Here is a 15,616-nt window from a genome sequence, read left to right as displayed (position 1 = left end):
AGGACTGAGTCAGGTGGGCTCCCCGTCATCACCCCCGATTCCTGGCTTAGAAACCTCCGGCCCATCCAAAGCACCTGAGGTGGGCAAGGGGCCTGTGTCCTTGTCCACAGTGCCCTACACCCAAGACACCATAGTGAGTTCTTGATAACAGGATGGAGGGCAGAGACACCCACACTGACAGAAGAGACAGCCCCACTCTCATACGGGTGGATGGATAAATACGACGTGGTCCACACAGTGGGTGTCACTCAGCCGTTAAAAGGAACCGGACCCCCCTGCCCCATGGGGACGAGCCCTGAGGACACCAGCCAGACACAGAAGGGCATGCATGGGGATCCCACGCACACGAGGACCCGGAGTCATCAGACTCACAGACACAGAGAACAGACAGTGGGGCTGGGGCTGGGGGGGCGGGCGGGGATCCGTGCGTCACGGGGACAGGTCTCCATGTGTGGGAATGGAACATTCTGGAGCTGGACTGGGTTGGGGGGACAGTGCCCCTGAACTGGATGCTGAGAAATGGTTAAAGTGGTCAGTTTTAGGTCACGTGTATTTTACCTCAATAGAAAAACAAAAAGAAAACGCTCCTCTGTGAAGGATTTCAGACCAAGAGACTGAGTCGGGAGGGGAGAGTTCATTGCACATTTAATATGACATGCAGCATTCAGAACATCGCAACGAGTCGGGCGGGCTCACGCGTCACAGAAACTCCGTGGGCAGGGACAGGGCTGGCGGGGGCCCCCCGGACGTGCACAGGAGAGCAAAACCAGGGGAACTGCGCCATGTGGTTCTTGGCTCCGGGAGGCTCTGCGCCGCCCCCAGGCCTCTCTCGTTCACAGGGTACCTGAACGGAAAACATATCTAGGGGACGCTGAATGGATCTGGCCTTGGGACTGTGGGGCCTGGGGCTGTTTGCTCCTCTTCCTGCTACAGGAGGGTGGGGCTTCGTCTGCACAAGTCTCCTGGGCAAGGGCAGAGTCCAGTGGGGCATTGCCGGGCATCTCAGAAGGGGCCCCTGGCTCTCACGTTATCTAGCACGTGTCTACAAGATCCCTCCCCTCTCTCGGAAGGTCGCCAAGAAGCTGTCTTACAAACAAGCTGCAGAGCAGACATCATCCTGACCCCCTGGCCCCAGGAGAACAGTGCTCCTCAAATGGTGGGGCGTCCTCAGCTCCTCACGTGCCAGGCCACCCCAGAGGCACTGCCCAGGGGAGATGAGGGCACGCGCCACTCGACCATGTCCCCCGCTAAGGGTTCCTGTGAGCCTGGGTCACCAGAGCCTCTCATGCCTGGGGCCTTCTGTCCCTCACACTGACTTCCCCGGAAGCTGGGGGTCCCTCCAGGACACCCCCCAAAGGTCACCGCACCACCCTCAGGACTGGAGCCCTGATCACATGACCTTCAGCCCACCGGGGGCCAGCCTGGACTCTCATTGGGCCCTTTGGCCACCCGGGGGCAGGCTGGTCAGAGAAGACACACAGGGAGGGACGTGGGGAGGGGCCGCTGGCATCTCCTCAGCCCAGGGGTCTCTGGGGACCTTGTTTTTGAAGTGCACAGGGTGACTGTTTTTTTCCAAACAAAAGCCTGGAGGGAGGGGTGGCCCCACGCGGCCAGGGTGCCCACCCCCCTCTGCGGCCCGTGGACACAGACGAGCTCACCAGCACACAGAAGCTGGGCAGCGGGGCTGCGGGGCTCAGACGGTGAGGGAGATGAAGCTGTTGTAGCGCTGGATGTTCCTCTTGAGGATCTCGGAGCAGGGGCCCAGCACACGCTCAAAGCGGGGCCGGTCCAACTTGACACACTTGAGGGGCCCTCGGGCCACCACAGTGGCTGCCCGGGGCCGGTTCAGCAGCAGTGCGATCTCCCCTGGGGAGCGAGAGGGTGGTCAGGGGTCCGGCCCCCAGGGCTACCCGCACTGCTCAGTTCCACTGGATTCCAGCAAGCTTGTCCCGGGGAGCACTGGGTGTGCTGACACTGACACGCAGTTCCCCATCCATCTGCCACGACCCCGACCCCGCAGGGGGTTGGGGAGCTAGGGGTTCGAGGTCATGCCCTCCTGGGGCAGCTGCGTCCAGGACACATCCATCGAGGGCACCCCAGCCTGCTCCCCGCATGCCCCCCACGGCTCTCCACCTCAGCGCCCTTCCAGGGACCCCCCCCCACCATGAGACTCACACCCTGTGAGGGCGGGGACTCCAGACTCACCAAAGTAGTCGGAAGGCCCCAGGCGCCCCACCTCCACGTACTCCTCGTTGGGGGACCGGCGCTGGAGGACGGAGGCCGTGCCCTGCAGACGCCAAGGGGATACGTGAGGATCAGTGGTTGGAGTGGGCAAGGGCGAGGGCGGGGAGGATGGCCTGAAGTCACCCAGCGGGGGGCATGTGTGTGATCATACCCAGCGGGGGGTCATAGGTTGGGGGGTCACACCCAGCAGGGGGGTTGCACAGGTAGGGGGTCACAGCCAGCAGGGTTGGGGTCATACCCAGCGGTGGGGTCACATGTAAAGAAGTCAGAGATGAGGAGGTCACAAGCAGGTGAGAGGTCACCCAGCAAGGGGACATGCCCAAATCTCCCTCCTGCCAGCTTCCATCCATGCGCCCCCCCTTCTAAGGAGAATTCAGGGTTCTCCTCCTTGGGGACAGAAGGGTGTGGGGTTGGAACCATGCTGGGGTCTGGCCAAGGGCATGAGGCTGCCAAAGGCCATGCAGTGGGGAGGATCTTGGAGCTGACGTTGGGCTAGCTCTCAAGGACGTGGCACTCCTGCAGGATGGGCGTGGCCTTGGGTCCCGCTCCCTGTGAGCAGCGTGGCTCCCTCCTGACCCCCAAACAGGGGTGTCTGCAGACGCTACCAGCTCAATAACTAATGCAGGCCTGGGTGGCCAGCACGAGGCAGTCGAAGTCTCCGGCTCGGTGGGCTGGCAGCCTCACACTGGGGCAGGGATGGGTGGAAGCTCTGGCGCTGGGCGGCTCTGACCCCAAGATCCCCTCGCCTGCCAAGCCCTCGGGCTGGGCCCTGTTTAGGGGAACTGAACACCAGCCTCAACCATGCTGTCTTGTTGTACACCTGCCAGCAGGCTAGTCCCACTGTGGAGACTGAAAGGGAGGCTTTAAAAACGGCCCAGAGCACCCAGACAGGGCTCAACACCAACCCTGCAAAGGGGTGTCAACCAACACGTAGTGTCCCTCCTGCAGCCTCCTCGCCAGGAGGGGCCACCTGCTTCTTCAGGGCGGCCAAGGGGACTGGCCCAGGAGGACGTGGGCCCCTGCGCCCCCCACTACCCTCTGCCACTAGGGTGTGCCCACAGCTCTGCAGCCCAGCTCCCCAATGCCCTTGCCGCACGAACAAACGTGATCTTTCTCCAAGGTAGGCTCAGTTCTCCGGCTCACCATCTCTGGCCTCGCTGTGTGTGGGTTAATGAGTAACTCCTGCCTCTCTCTATGGTCTGGAGGGAAACGCCGCGGTCAAAAGACCCTGCCAGTGCAACAGAGCCTGGAATCTCCGAGCACCTATCAGCAGCCCCTCCTGCTGGATTCCCCATGCCGGGGCCACTCAGCTCGCGTGTGTCTAGGGTGTTTATGAAGCTAGCTGATGGATGGTGCCAGACGTCTGAACAGCCGGGCGACGCCGCCACCCCCCAGGAGCTGTGGCTGGCGGGGGGCCTGGAGAACATGGGCCCCCTCCCCGAGCCCTGGGGAGGAATGAAGTCCTGGGCCCCCGGCCCACGCTGTGGGCGACGGCTGAGGGTGACATGCGGCTCTGATGTCATCAGCCTTGGTCTTCCTGCAGCGGGACGTGGGGCAGGTCACCTGAACCCCACATGTGGTTGCTGTGCCCGGGGCCACCAGGACAGGCATTATTTGTCTCGATACCCCACTGTGCCGACCTAATTCTCTTTCACACTGACGTCCTTTAACTTGTGATGCACGTAATTTACATGCCTTTCATTCCCGTTTTAGACAACTTTCCACTTTATAATCTGATCGTTTCTTTTTCCAAAACTGCAGGCATGGACCTGGAGTCCTCTGGTTTGCAGAATTACTCAGGGACACTCCAGGCCTATAGCTTCCTTCAGAGGCTTTGAAGCCCCCAATGTCAGCAAACCCAAGCGGAGGGGCTGGGGGCTACTGGGGTCACCTGTCAGGCCTCAGAACCACAAGACGTGGCAAGGCCTGGGAGCTGGCTGACTCAGCCGCCCAAACATGGGTTAGGGACCTGGGCTCATTCCCACCTCCTGCTCTGGTGACCTTGGTCCCTCCTGGTGGCACAGCCGCTGCCACAGTTGTGGGAGTCACCAAATGTCTTTCCCTGCCATCAGCAGGCAGAGAACCCACTTCTTCCCCCTACAGCTCTCCTATCAGCAGGAAACCTTCTTTCTAGAAGCTTCTAGCAACCTCTCCACATGCTGCATTGACCCAACCAGGTCAGACGCTCATGGAGCTGCTGAAGAAATGGTGGGCACCAATGGGGAGGGGTTGGGGATCCTGGCTGGGTTCACAGGAAGGAGCAGGGATAGGCTCAGTGGGGGGCAGCTCAGGTCGGCCACGCTGACATTCACCTGAGCCCACCAACCCCCATGCGACGGGTCCTACGTCCTTTCTGGTGGTGCACAAAGACAAGGCAGGCCGTGGCCTCTGACACGGGGGAGCACACACACCCTATCTGCAGGCCCTCGGAGGATGTGTGTGCTCCTGCACGCGGGTGTCCCTGCCCCAGCCAGACAGCCACGAGGCTTCGCGAAAAGAAAGCGCCCACAGGGAGAGCCCTCGGCAAACACAGGGTAGGGAATAGCCCTTTCGGTTGTGAGCCGAAGCCCCAGGCCTCCTTCGCAGGGATCGTGACCACGTGACCCTGTTCTCACAGACAGTCTCTGTTTGCGTGGCTGTGACACCAGCCGCCGGCCACGTGGGAGGGCCACGTGGAACAGCTTCCTGACCCAGGACACATGCTCAACAGAAGACACCGATCTGTTTTGGGGCCCCCGACCCAGCAGCACCGACTCCCCGAGCCCAAAACCATCCTCCAGCGCCCTGGCAGGACTGTCGAGGACCGCTGTCTGCCCAGCGCAGGTCGACCCTGAAGGGCACAGACCTCCACCCAGCAGAGAGCCGTTCCCACGGCACCACACGCCCCGGGTCCTGGAAATAACCCTCCAGTCCGAGCTGCGCTTCCCAGCCCGCTGTGAGGGCAGCAGAGACATCCTCGTGGGACCGTGAGCTGGAACATTCTGGGCTGGAAAAACGCACTTGCCAAAACTCCGGATCATATTCCCCAAACTTCTCACTCAGTGATTCTAACCCTGGTCTGAAAATAAACCAGGTCACACAGAACGCGGCCTGGGAGGACATAGGAGCAGAGAGAGCACCGGCGTCCAGGGCGGGGACCGTAAATGGCCCGTTTCCTTCAGCATCTGTTTGAAGGGTTTTTGTTGTTGTTGTTGTTTTTTAAGATTTTATTTATTTATTTGACAGATAGATATCACAGGCAGAGAGAGAGAGAGGAGAAAGCAGGCTCCCCGCGGAGCAGAGAGCCTGATGTGGGGCTCAATCCCAGGACCCTGGGATCATGACCTGAGCTGAAGGCAGAGGCTTTAACCCACTGAGCCACCCAGGAGCCCCATCTGTTTGAGTTTTAAACGTCTCCTATGAAAGCAAAACCCTAACCATCGCTTTGGTTTCCTACAACAGGCAGGCAGGGACGACTTCTATGAGATAGGCCCAGCAGAGGTGGCGGCAGTGACTGGAGGCCCCGAGGCTTTGGGCCAAGAGGCCCCCTGACCATTCCTGCAGCGGGACAGGCCCTCGGGGCACACGCCTGGGCTCCGGACCCGTGCTATGTGTGCAGCAGGCACCGTCGCTACACCCCCTTTATTCGTTCTCCCTGGTGTGCATTCCCGCACCCCTATCCACCCCCCGCCAGCCTCTTGGAGCCCCAGCCTGGTGGGATGCTAGATGTGGCCAAGTCTAGTGGGAGCTAGGGGCTGGGGGCAGACGCCCCAATGCCTGCTGGCCCTCGACGGCCCCCAGACCAGGCTCAGGAAGGACGGCATCCCTCAGACCCCACATGTACCCCTGAGTGACTGAGCACCAGCTCTGAGGCTCCTCCTGCATCGGCCGTGTGGGCCATGTTGGGTTTCTAACAGAGTAATCGTCCCAGCAGACGTTAGTGTATCCCAGTGTCGGGCCCATCGAGGGTCTCCTCTATCCATTCTGGGGAGCTGGACCCTTATCGCTGCCCAAGCACAAGTCCACCTCTTGGCAGTGTGGCCAAAACACTCGGCGGACGGCATCACACGCACGCGGCTAACTGCGTGGGGCGCACACTGGCCTGCGCTCCTGCTGGTGTCCTGTGGATTCTCCGTGAGGCCGGGGCCAGGCCAAGGGAGGATGGCACAGGCATGTGGGTCCCAGGGCTGGGGTTCCAGGAAGCGGGTGGGGAACGCCAGAGCGGGGGGCACCACAGGCCCTGCGTAGGGAGGGTTCCTTCTCCAAACAAGGAATGGTCTCATCCCCTCTGAGGCCAGGCAGCACCTGTGACAAGCTCAGGAAAGTGTCTGGCGACCCACGCTCCAGTGAGCAGGGGCGATGTCTGGGAGACAAGCAGGTGGCCCCACCACACGTGTCCTTGAGTGGAAGGATGGAGGGGTGTGTGGGTCACACGGCACGGCTCCGTCCCTCCAGGCTCTGCTCCCAATGCCCAGTTCTTCCCTGCCACGCAAGCGCCCACAGCTTCTGCAGGCTGAGGCTGGAGATAAGTAGGAGCTTGCCGACTCAGCGGTGTTCCAGCGAGACCTCTGGGCGGCCTGGGCGAGGTTAGGCTTGGGGGAGCCGACCGCTTCCAGTGACTCAACCCTTAGACCCAAAGGAGGGTAGGGTGACGGTGGGCACAACTGGGCTGGCAGCCACCCCCTGTGCTCCCAGGACACGGCTGCCTGGGCCTGGAGACCTGGGCCAAAGGCCCCCCAGCCCAGCCCAAGGGCACACACAGCACCCCCTCCTTTAAGAGAGGCTAACACATGTAGGACAGGTCAGGAAGGTCAGATCGTGGCCCCAGCCAGAGCAGCTGAGAGAGGAGGTGAATTAAGAGGTTTCTCTCCTGCCTGATCACTGCTCCCCGTGGGAAGTTCTAGTGGGACCAGAAGGATGATGAGGCAGCAGGGGGTGGGTTTCTGGGGTCTGGAGTCACAGGGCAGGCCTGGGCCAGTCCTGGCACCAAGAAGCCATGACTTCTACCCTGGCTGTCTGGGGAGCTGTGAGCTTAGTCCCTGCTTCTCCTGGCCTCAGTTTCCCCCCAGGCCCTGGTCAGGACCCATGGAAGCATGGGTGTGAGCATCACTGGGAGGCTCCTGGTGTTCTCTGCACTGAAAGGATAACAGTCACTACCTCGAGGACTCGTAGGATCAGTGGGACACAGAGTGAGCTCAGGAAGCATTGGCAGACTCTGTCAGGACCAGCACCGGGAGCAGACCGAGCACAGAGCTGGTTGGACAGACTCCTGTGGTCCGTGAGAGAGTGTCAGCCCACCTTCTAAAGGAAGGAACAACCCCTGCCCCCACGGGGACGAGCCCCAAGGACACTAGCCAGACACAGGACGACACTCATGGAGACCCCCCACACATGAGGACCCAGAGTCGTCAGAGAGCAGACCGTGGGGCTGGGGGAGTGGGTGGAGGTCCGTGCATCATAGGGACAGGGTCTCCATCGGGGGATGGAATGTTCTGGAGCCGGATAGGGGAGGGAACGGTGACCCTGAACTGGACGCTGAGAAGTAGCCACAATGGCAAGTCATATACTGTGTGCGTTTTACCACAATTCAGAGAAATGGAGATCATTTCAAGGAGGGCCAGGCCCTGGGAATTCCCACTGGCCCTGTGCCTGGACTTGGGCTCTCCTGTTCCTGCATGGTTGGGGTCATGCTCTGGGCACCCCACATGGCCCCCTGTCCACGTCCACACTCTGTCTCAAGCGGCTCACGGGCAGGGGGCCTTGTGCTTATTACTGGGAAGCTGCCCACGGCTGCAGACAAGCACTCCGCTGTTACTCCAGAGGGACACGCTGGGGACACTCATCTTTTGGCCCACTGCTGGCATCCCAACTTCTGGAGGTGGGGCCTGCAAGCCCTGAGTCCCTGGGGGGCCCTGGCTCCAAGGTGGGGGACTCGACACCCCAAAACCCAACTCGTCCCGAACGGCACATCTGTAAGGTTTTAACTGTCTTTGTGGCAGTGGTGTGCATGCTGCTCGGCCCTCCTCCTGCGGGGGACCAGGGACCCAGCGGGACCATGCAGGATCCTGTGGCCAGCATACACATGGCCCGTGGCCCCATCTGGGAGCACCTGCAGGCCTGTTGGCACATGTATGGGCAACAGACAAGATCTGGAATCACAGGCCCCAGGATGCCTCCAGCCTTTGTAGGGGGGGCACTCTCCATCTGGGGAAACACTCCTCAGACCCCTTGCATTTCATATGCCAACAGCACACCCAGGAGGAACCCATCAAGGGGCAGGCGCTTGTCAGGAACGCCCACAAGCAGCTGTGGGCAGAGGCAGGGGAATGACGCCTTCCTAAAGACTCTTCCGTGTCACTGGCCTTATTTCAGCAAATGACACTGTCGTCACACGATTTTTCAATTTTGGGGTTTTCTTAGAAAAGGCTCTCATCTGAGGTCCAGCCTCGGCCACCAGCAAGGTGACTTGTATAGCCTAGAGTCTTCATCCACAAACAGTCCGGAGGCAGCTGGCACCAAGGCCCCAGGTCACAGGAACATGCCCTGAGTCCACCCTCCAGCCCATGTGCCAAGGTCATTCCAGAGCCCAGAGAGCCTGGCCTGCCCAGGTCCTACCTGACGGGTCAGCGGGATGTGTGGCTGTGCCCCGTCGGGAGGCCATTGGGCAACCAGGTGGAGACACGTCAGAGCCCAGGAGCCCCTCAGGCCCCTGAAACCCTCTCAGGGGCCATCAAAGCCTCCCTGGATGGAGCCCCTTCTGGGGTCAGAGTGGCCCAGACAGTCACCCCAGAAGGACATCCAGGTGCCGAGTGGGTGCCGACATGGGCCCATCAGATGCAGCCATCATGCTCCCTGGCATTTACCCGAAGGGCCCAGATGAAGACTTAGGTCCACAGAAAACCCACGCAGGGATGTCTACGCCCTTCATTGCATTCAGCAAGATGACCCCGAGCAGGTGAGCGGCTCCCATGCTCCGTGCAGACCGTGGGCCACAAATCTGCACACTGATTACAGAGACCCACCCAAATGTCACACCGTGGGACCCCAAGGACCAGGCACTCTGGGGAAGCAGAGCTGTGCACACAGGTGGGGCTTCGGGGCAGAGGGACAGACGGTGCCGGGGGACTTTCAGGGCCGTGAACACCGGGGGACACCCTGGGGTGACACCGGTCATCACTGTCCAGACCCACAAAATGCACACCCACCCAGAGGGACCCTGGTGCCAACTGTGGTCTCTGGGTGACAGCAACACGTCCGCATGGGGCTGATTGTGACAGATACCCTGTTTGGGGGACACAGATCATGGGGCAGCCTTTTGGGGGAGCAGGGGACATGGGAAATCTCTGCTCCTTCCACTCAATTCTGCTGTGGACCTCAAACTGCCCTAAAAAATGAAGTCTTACAAGTCAGGGAGTAAGAACTTCTCTGAAAACTCTGTTGTCTCTCCTTCTGGGGACTGGGGCTAGCAGGCCAGCAAACGCCTTCGACCTCAGGCCACCCCCACCAAGCCTGGGTGCTAAGAGAGGGTGCCAACCCAGGCCCCAGGCGCTCTGGAAACAGGCTTCCTCTAGTTTGGCCCAGAAGGAAAGCTGTGACCTTTGTGCTAGAGAAGTCTGGGCCAGTCGACCATCCTTCACCACTGACCTGCAGCCTCGGCCTGGACACACACCCTTCGTCCATCTCCGTCTGGACCTCCGGCCCCCAGCCCCAACCTGCACACCTCACTATCCCAGTCAGTGGGGGTGTCCCTGCTACCGCCAGGCCCACCTGCTACCACCGCGGGTTACTGTGCCACTTCCAGGGACCCTGCTTTGGCCTGGGACCCAAGGCGAGTCTGTGCCAAGTCCATGGGGCGATTTCGCTCCTCCCCAAATAAATACCTAGCTGGCAGCGGCTGCCACCCACTCCTCAGCCAGCGCACAGTGATGCAACAGCATGGCCGAGTCACAGACAACCCCAAGCGAAGAACAACACACCCAGCAGGGCGTGGGGCGACCCCCTTCCTGCTCCCCAAGATCCTGGTGAATCTGCATGCCCACCAGAGGGGTCCACATGTCTGAGTGGCGAGCAGGGTGAGGCACTGGCCAGAAGGCAGCCTGGGGAGCAATGGTAGTCCCATCGCTTCAGCATGGTGGACATTCACAAAATTAATTTGCTAAGAGGGCAGATAAGCCAAATCTGGAGTTTCCATGGTAACGCCTCCCCGGTGGCCAGCTGGTGCAGGATGGAGCGGGAAGCTCTCTGTTGGAATTTTATGGGAACCAGCTGCCCTCATCGTCCCCCAACCCCATGCCCCAGCCCCAGTCTTGGCGGGGTCCTCGTGGGCATGCAAAGTGGGGCCACGTGGCCCAGCGCCGAGCCCCATCCACATCCTTGTCCATTTTCCTGGAGCACGGGAACCAGGAGGCAGGTCTTGGCGCAGACACTCTGTTCTCTCTCTGCCCAACGCCCTCTCCTTGCGGAGGCCCCGGTCGGCCTCACCCCACGGGCTGCTGCAGGTCCCCGCCCCAGGAAGGCCCAGTCCCTACTCTGTGTCCATCGCCGGGTTTATAGGGCAAGGGTCTCACTCAACTGCTGGGAACGTTTCCCTAGAGCTCTGTGGATCCAGTGTCGAGGGGATTCAGACAGTCGGTATTTGCAGGGCTGGGAGACAGGAAGACCGCCTCTCCCAGGGGGGCCTGCTCTGCAGAGACAACACCCCACCCCGGGCTCAGCTGAGACTGGGGGTCCTGAAGCCCCACTCAGCCTTCCACACTGGGCTCCCACCCGCCAGCAGGTGTTCATGACTAAGTGTCTGTGGGGGCCACTGTCCACACCTGTGCAGGACAGGGGGATCTCTGCCAGGCTTGGCCACACCTGGGGGATCCACGCCATGGGGAGGACACACACAAGGAAGCAAACTCAAGGACCTTCTGCCAAACAGAACAGACACTCAGCCGGGTAATGGCGTGAGGAGACAAGGGGCCTGGCGCCCCTTGTTGTTCTGATGAAACTAGGATGGGCAGCACCAAGCCAGCCAGTCCACAGAAGCCCCAGCCCAAGTCCTGTAGCCCCCATTCCTCACAGCAAGTACGTCAGCAGGTACCCAGTACCCAGACCTGGGCCTCAGGGCCCTACACACCCACCTTTGCAAAGACCAGACTGTTCTGGAAAAGCCAAGAAGCAGGGGCATCAGAAAGGGGTTCTGCAGAGAAACCCCCAGTGGGATGTGTGTGTGGATAGAGGTTCACCTTACGGAATTCGCTTGAATGACAACAGGGACCACAAGTTCAAAATCTGCATGGCCAGCAGCTGGCAGGAAGTGTCTCTTCTTGGGGGGCCTCTGTCTTCTTTCTCTCAAGGAAAGCCTTTAACTGATCAGATGAGGCCCACCCACACCATGGAAGACCCGCCCCTTCCTCCAACATCAGCTGATGTTACTGTTAATCCCATCTGAACCTCCGCAAAAACATCTAGAGTGGCGTTGAGCAAATATCTGACATCTGGGGACCATGGCTTGGCCAAACCTCCATAAAACTCTCACGGAAGGGACCGGCAGGGCCTAGGCCCCTCTCCTGCCGTCTCTGTGGGGCAGGGTGTCACACCGTGAGGAACTGGGGGTTAGCGCGTTACAACATGCACATGTGCCATTAGCAAAAGAGGACAATTCAAACCAGAGAGATCACGCACCTGGACGCTTCCTGCCAAGTCTCCCAGAAGAACACAGGCTGTCCTCACTGCATGTCCCGTGTGTGTGGCGTGGGGGGTCCCTGCTCCCACAGAAACATCAGCCACCGCACGCCCACCGGGGTCTCCAAAACTATCTAACCAAGGGCACAGCGTCCAGAGCGAAAGTGCTCGCTCTACAAACCCACAACCAGCACTACCTTCTCCTGCTTTGTTCTAGAACGTTCTTGGTCGACTCCTGGGCATCTAAACCAGGGACCACCCAGGCAGCCTCCCAAGGCCATGGTGACACCCCCAGGGGACAGGTGTCCTCCAGCCCCACCTGCGACCCGCCCCCAGGAGCTCACGGGGCACGAGGCGGGCAGCGGGGCTGGTGGGTCTGACCTGTGTGCCTGGCAGGTGTCGCCACGGGGCTGCTTCTGGCCGCGCAGCAAACCACAGCGAGCCTCTGATGCCTGCAAACCCTGGGGTCCCGTGTGACCTACCCAACCCGGCTGATCACAGGAAAAGGGAAAAAATCCAAGTTGCCAAGGAGACGACTTCAAATACATTTCTGGGAGCATCGGGTTACATTCCAGAGTCACACACCTGCATTGGTGTGCGTGAGCTCCCATGCCCGTCCACGGAGAGGACACAGTCCTTGGACGGAGCCGGGGCGGCCCCCGTCACCCCACCACTCCCCTGGCCGCGCACTGTCCCCTGGCTTGCCCCCTGCGCACCCTCAGAGCTGGCTGCTGACGCCGCTGGGGGATGAGCAGCAGGGACGCCTGCAGAGCAGGCGCGACCCCGGCAAGGACCTCCCCAGCATCCCCTGCAGTCAGTGGAGAGAGAAGAAACACACGTGTGGACACAGGGAGTGGCACTCACTGTTCTCCGTGCCGTTGACAAGACTGACGCATGCTGTGACTCTCTGTTGTGCCCACCCACATGTATCCACGCACACCCACGCACCCACGCAATGCACCCATGCACATGCACGCACACATACCCATGTACACACACACCACATACACATACCCACTCACACACACGCACACGTACCCACTCACACACACGCACACGTACGCACATGCACACACACATACCCACGTACATGCACACGTACCCATGAACACGCCCACACATGTATCCACGCACATGCCCGCATACGTACCCAAGTACATGTACACACACAACGGACACCTGGAACACGGGAGCAAGGAGCAAGACCCAGCCAGCAGGGTGCGCGGCTGACACTGGTGGGCAGTGCGGCCTTGGCTGTGTCTCCCCAGGAAGCATTGCTGAGCCCTGACCAGACCTCCCTGGCGGGGAGCGGACACTCACATAACACATCCTGGGCCCGGAAATCTCCCGCTCGTGTCATCAGGAGGAACATACTGGGTAACGGCTCCCTTCCCTGGTGTCCTACGAGGGCACTTCGCCATTCGGTGCCTCTCACACGTGCTTCACGCCGTGGTCTTGGACCCGGTTGGGCGGCAGCCTCGGTCCAGAGCAAACAATGGACAATTGTCGGGGCTGATGGGTGTGACTCCCATGGATTGGAGACCACAAGCACTGAGGCCACCAACGTCGAAGCCTGCAGGGCCTGCCGAGCAGGCTCGAGGGCCAGGTGGGGACTGAGGCTAATGGGGCCCTTTGCCACCCCCAGGGGTCCACCCCTCAGGTCTGCTGGTCTCAGCGAGATAGGGATGCGGGTCCAAGGTGGTCGGGTACCATACTTTTAAAGGGAAGAGATCCAGATTGTTATGGGAAATATCTTGATTGATATTAGATATTGGATATTGATATTGATTGATCTGACAATTAATTCAAATGTTTTAAAAAAAAACAAAACACTGTACAGGCCAATACAAACGCATCTCTAGGGCAAATCAGCCCTGTGAGCACAAGCTTCTTATTAATGTAGTTAAACCTAGAGCAGGAAAGGATTTGTGCTTTTCTGCTGGTGTCACGCCCTCCCCTTGGCCCCAGTCGTCTGAGCCAACCCAGGGTAGCCCCACGCGGGGATTGTCGTGGTAACAACTGAGGATGACAGGCAGCTCCGGGGCTCAATGACTTACAGCCACCATCTGTCCCCTCCCGCCGGGCCTGGGGCCTGGCCGGGCACCCTCCCTCAGGGGTCTCCACTGATGCAGGCAGGGGGCAGCTGGGGCTGCTTGTGTGGAGACGCAGTGAGCTGGATGTCCAAGGGGGGCCGTCAAGTGGCCGCTGACTCGGAGCTCCAGGCCCCACTGATAAGCCGAGGCCTGAGGCATCTCAGAGCACAGCCACTGGCACCAGGAAGGAGAGCCCCAAGGACGAGGGTCGGAGAGCCCCCCACAACCAGCCTGGGTGCCCCACACAAGGGCTGGCATGTCCCAGGAGTCCAGCACATTGCCAAGGCCCTCCCATGAGTCAGACCCCATCTGCCCAGGTGGGCAGCGAGAACCTTGCAGTCAGTCACATTTTAATGCAGATTCAGGGAACGGGGTGACCAGAGGGACCCTCTCCGCCTGCATCTGAGACTCATGCTCTTAACCGCAAAACGCCAGGCTCACACAGACCCAGACACGGTGTCATGTCCGAGGCCACAGGTGAGAGGTCAAATGGTCTGGGGCATGGGGCCGAGGGACAGCACCCTCCCCCCACCCCGCCCCTCTGTCCAACGGTAGCCACGGCTGCTTTGGAAGCAGGATGAGATTTCTCGTCCTTTCAGAGGCCCCAGCTCCCCTCCTGGACGTGCAGGAGGACTACACAGGATATAAACAGGGCCACCCACCCAATCCTGCAGCAGAAGTCTTGGGAACGTCGCCTCTGGGAGCAAAGACGAGAGCCTGGCCAGCCTTCCGCCCCGATGACGGGCGCTCCGAGTCAGGGTGGACCACATTCAGCCCACATCCTGCCTGGGGTTTAGTCGTTCCTCCTTCCTTCCTTTTCCTTTTCAAGGAAATGTGAGGAGCGGGCCTCCCGCCCTCAGGACCTTGAGCCATGCTGCTGAGAGTGCTTCTGCACTGGGGACCCCTTTGGAGATGGTTACCCAGCTCTCAAGGAGCTCAGGCTGGAAGCAGCCTCCTTTGCTCGCACCCATGCACGTGGGGCCCATCCACCACCTGCAAGCAGGGTCTGTCCTAGGCCCAGAGCTGGGATGGGGAGGGGAGGTGACCAGGCCCCTGTGAGCATGCTCGCCATGCGACCCGGCACCACCCTGGGGCCTCAGGGGTCCCTGCACACCCACGTCTCCCCTTCTGCTCTTCTCCCGCTAGACTCTGGCCTTCTGGAAATTTCCTGCCAGAGGGGGCAGACAGACCATGGAGAGGAGGGACACAGACATGGCCTCCTAGGAAGGGTTTTGCAGGAGCCCAGACTAGAGTCACACACACCAAATCTGTGTTGCGTGTCCGTGGGAACTTAACTGTCTCGCTCGTGCCTTACGGGCTGCGTGTCACCAAGCTCGGCTCCAAGCCTCACCGCCCACACTGGCAGCCTGGCGGACTCACCTTCTCTTATTCTAACCTGAGAACATGGCTCACAGGCGCTGATCTCTGAGTCCGAGACCCAGCAGGGATGGCCCACAGCCACGCTGGGCCCCCACGCTGCCACGCCAAGGGCTCCCCTTGTCCCGGCGGCAAAAGACACAGCTGAAGAATGTGCTTAATGAGCGTGAACGTGAAATCCTTCCGCCCTCGAGCGCCACGGGAGGAGGAAGCCAGCCCAACAGACGGCAGCATTCCTCTGGGCCTGCGTCACC

General features: G+C 60.5%; 1 protein-coding gene across 5 annotated transcripts in view; it reads right to left on the bottom strand.

The window, feature by feature from the left end:
• Window positions 1–628: 628 nt before the first annotated feature.
• The window catches only part of PRKAR1B (protein kinase cAMP-dependent type I regulatory subunit beta), a 79,796-nt gene continuing 64,808 nt past the window's right edge, over window positions 629–15,616 (bottom strand). For 4 of the 5 annotated variants that reach the window (XM_047713596.1, XM_047713597.1, XM_047713598.1 and 1 more), the window contains 2 exons: window positions 2,206–2,287; window positions 629–1,866 (listed from right to left, as the gene is read on the bottom strand). In XM_047713596.1, coding sequence (XP_047569552.1) covers window positions 1,694–1,866; window positions 2,206–2,287 — 255 coding nt within the window. In that variant the 3' untranslated portion in view covers window positions 629–1,693. The remainder of the gene's footprint in view (window positions 1,867–2,205; window positions 2,288–15,616) is intronic. The other variant, XM_047713593.1, reaches the window with a different exon arrangement.

The sequence above is a fragment of the Lutra lutra genome, chromosome 18 (assembly GCF_902655055.1).
Source record: "Lutra lutra chromosome 18, mLutLut1.2, whole genome shotgun sequence".
NCBI classification, from domain to species: domain Eukaryota; kingdom Metazoa; phylum Chordata; class Mammalia; order Carnivora; family Mustelidae; genus Lutra; species Lutra lutra.
Note: the sequence above shows the minus strand (reverse complement) of the source record. Positions and strands in the feature narration are given on the sequence as shown.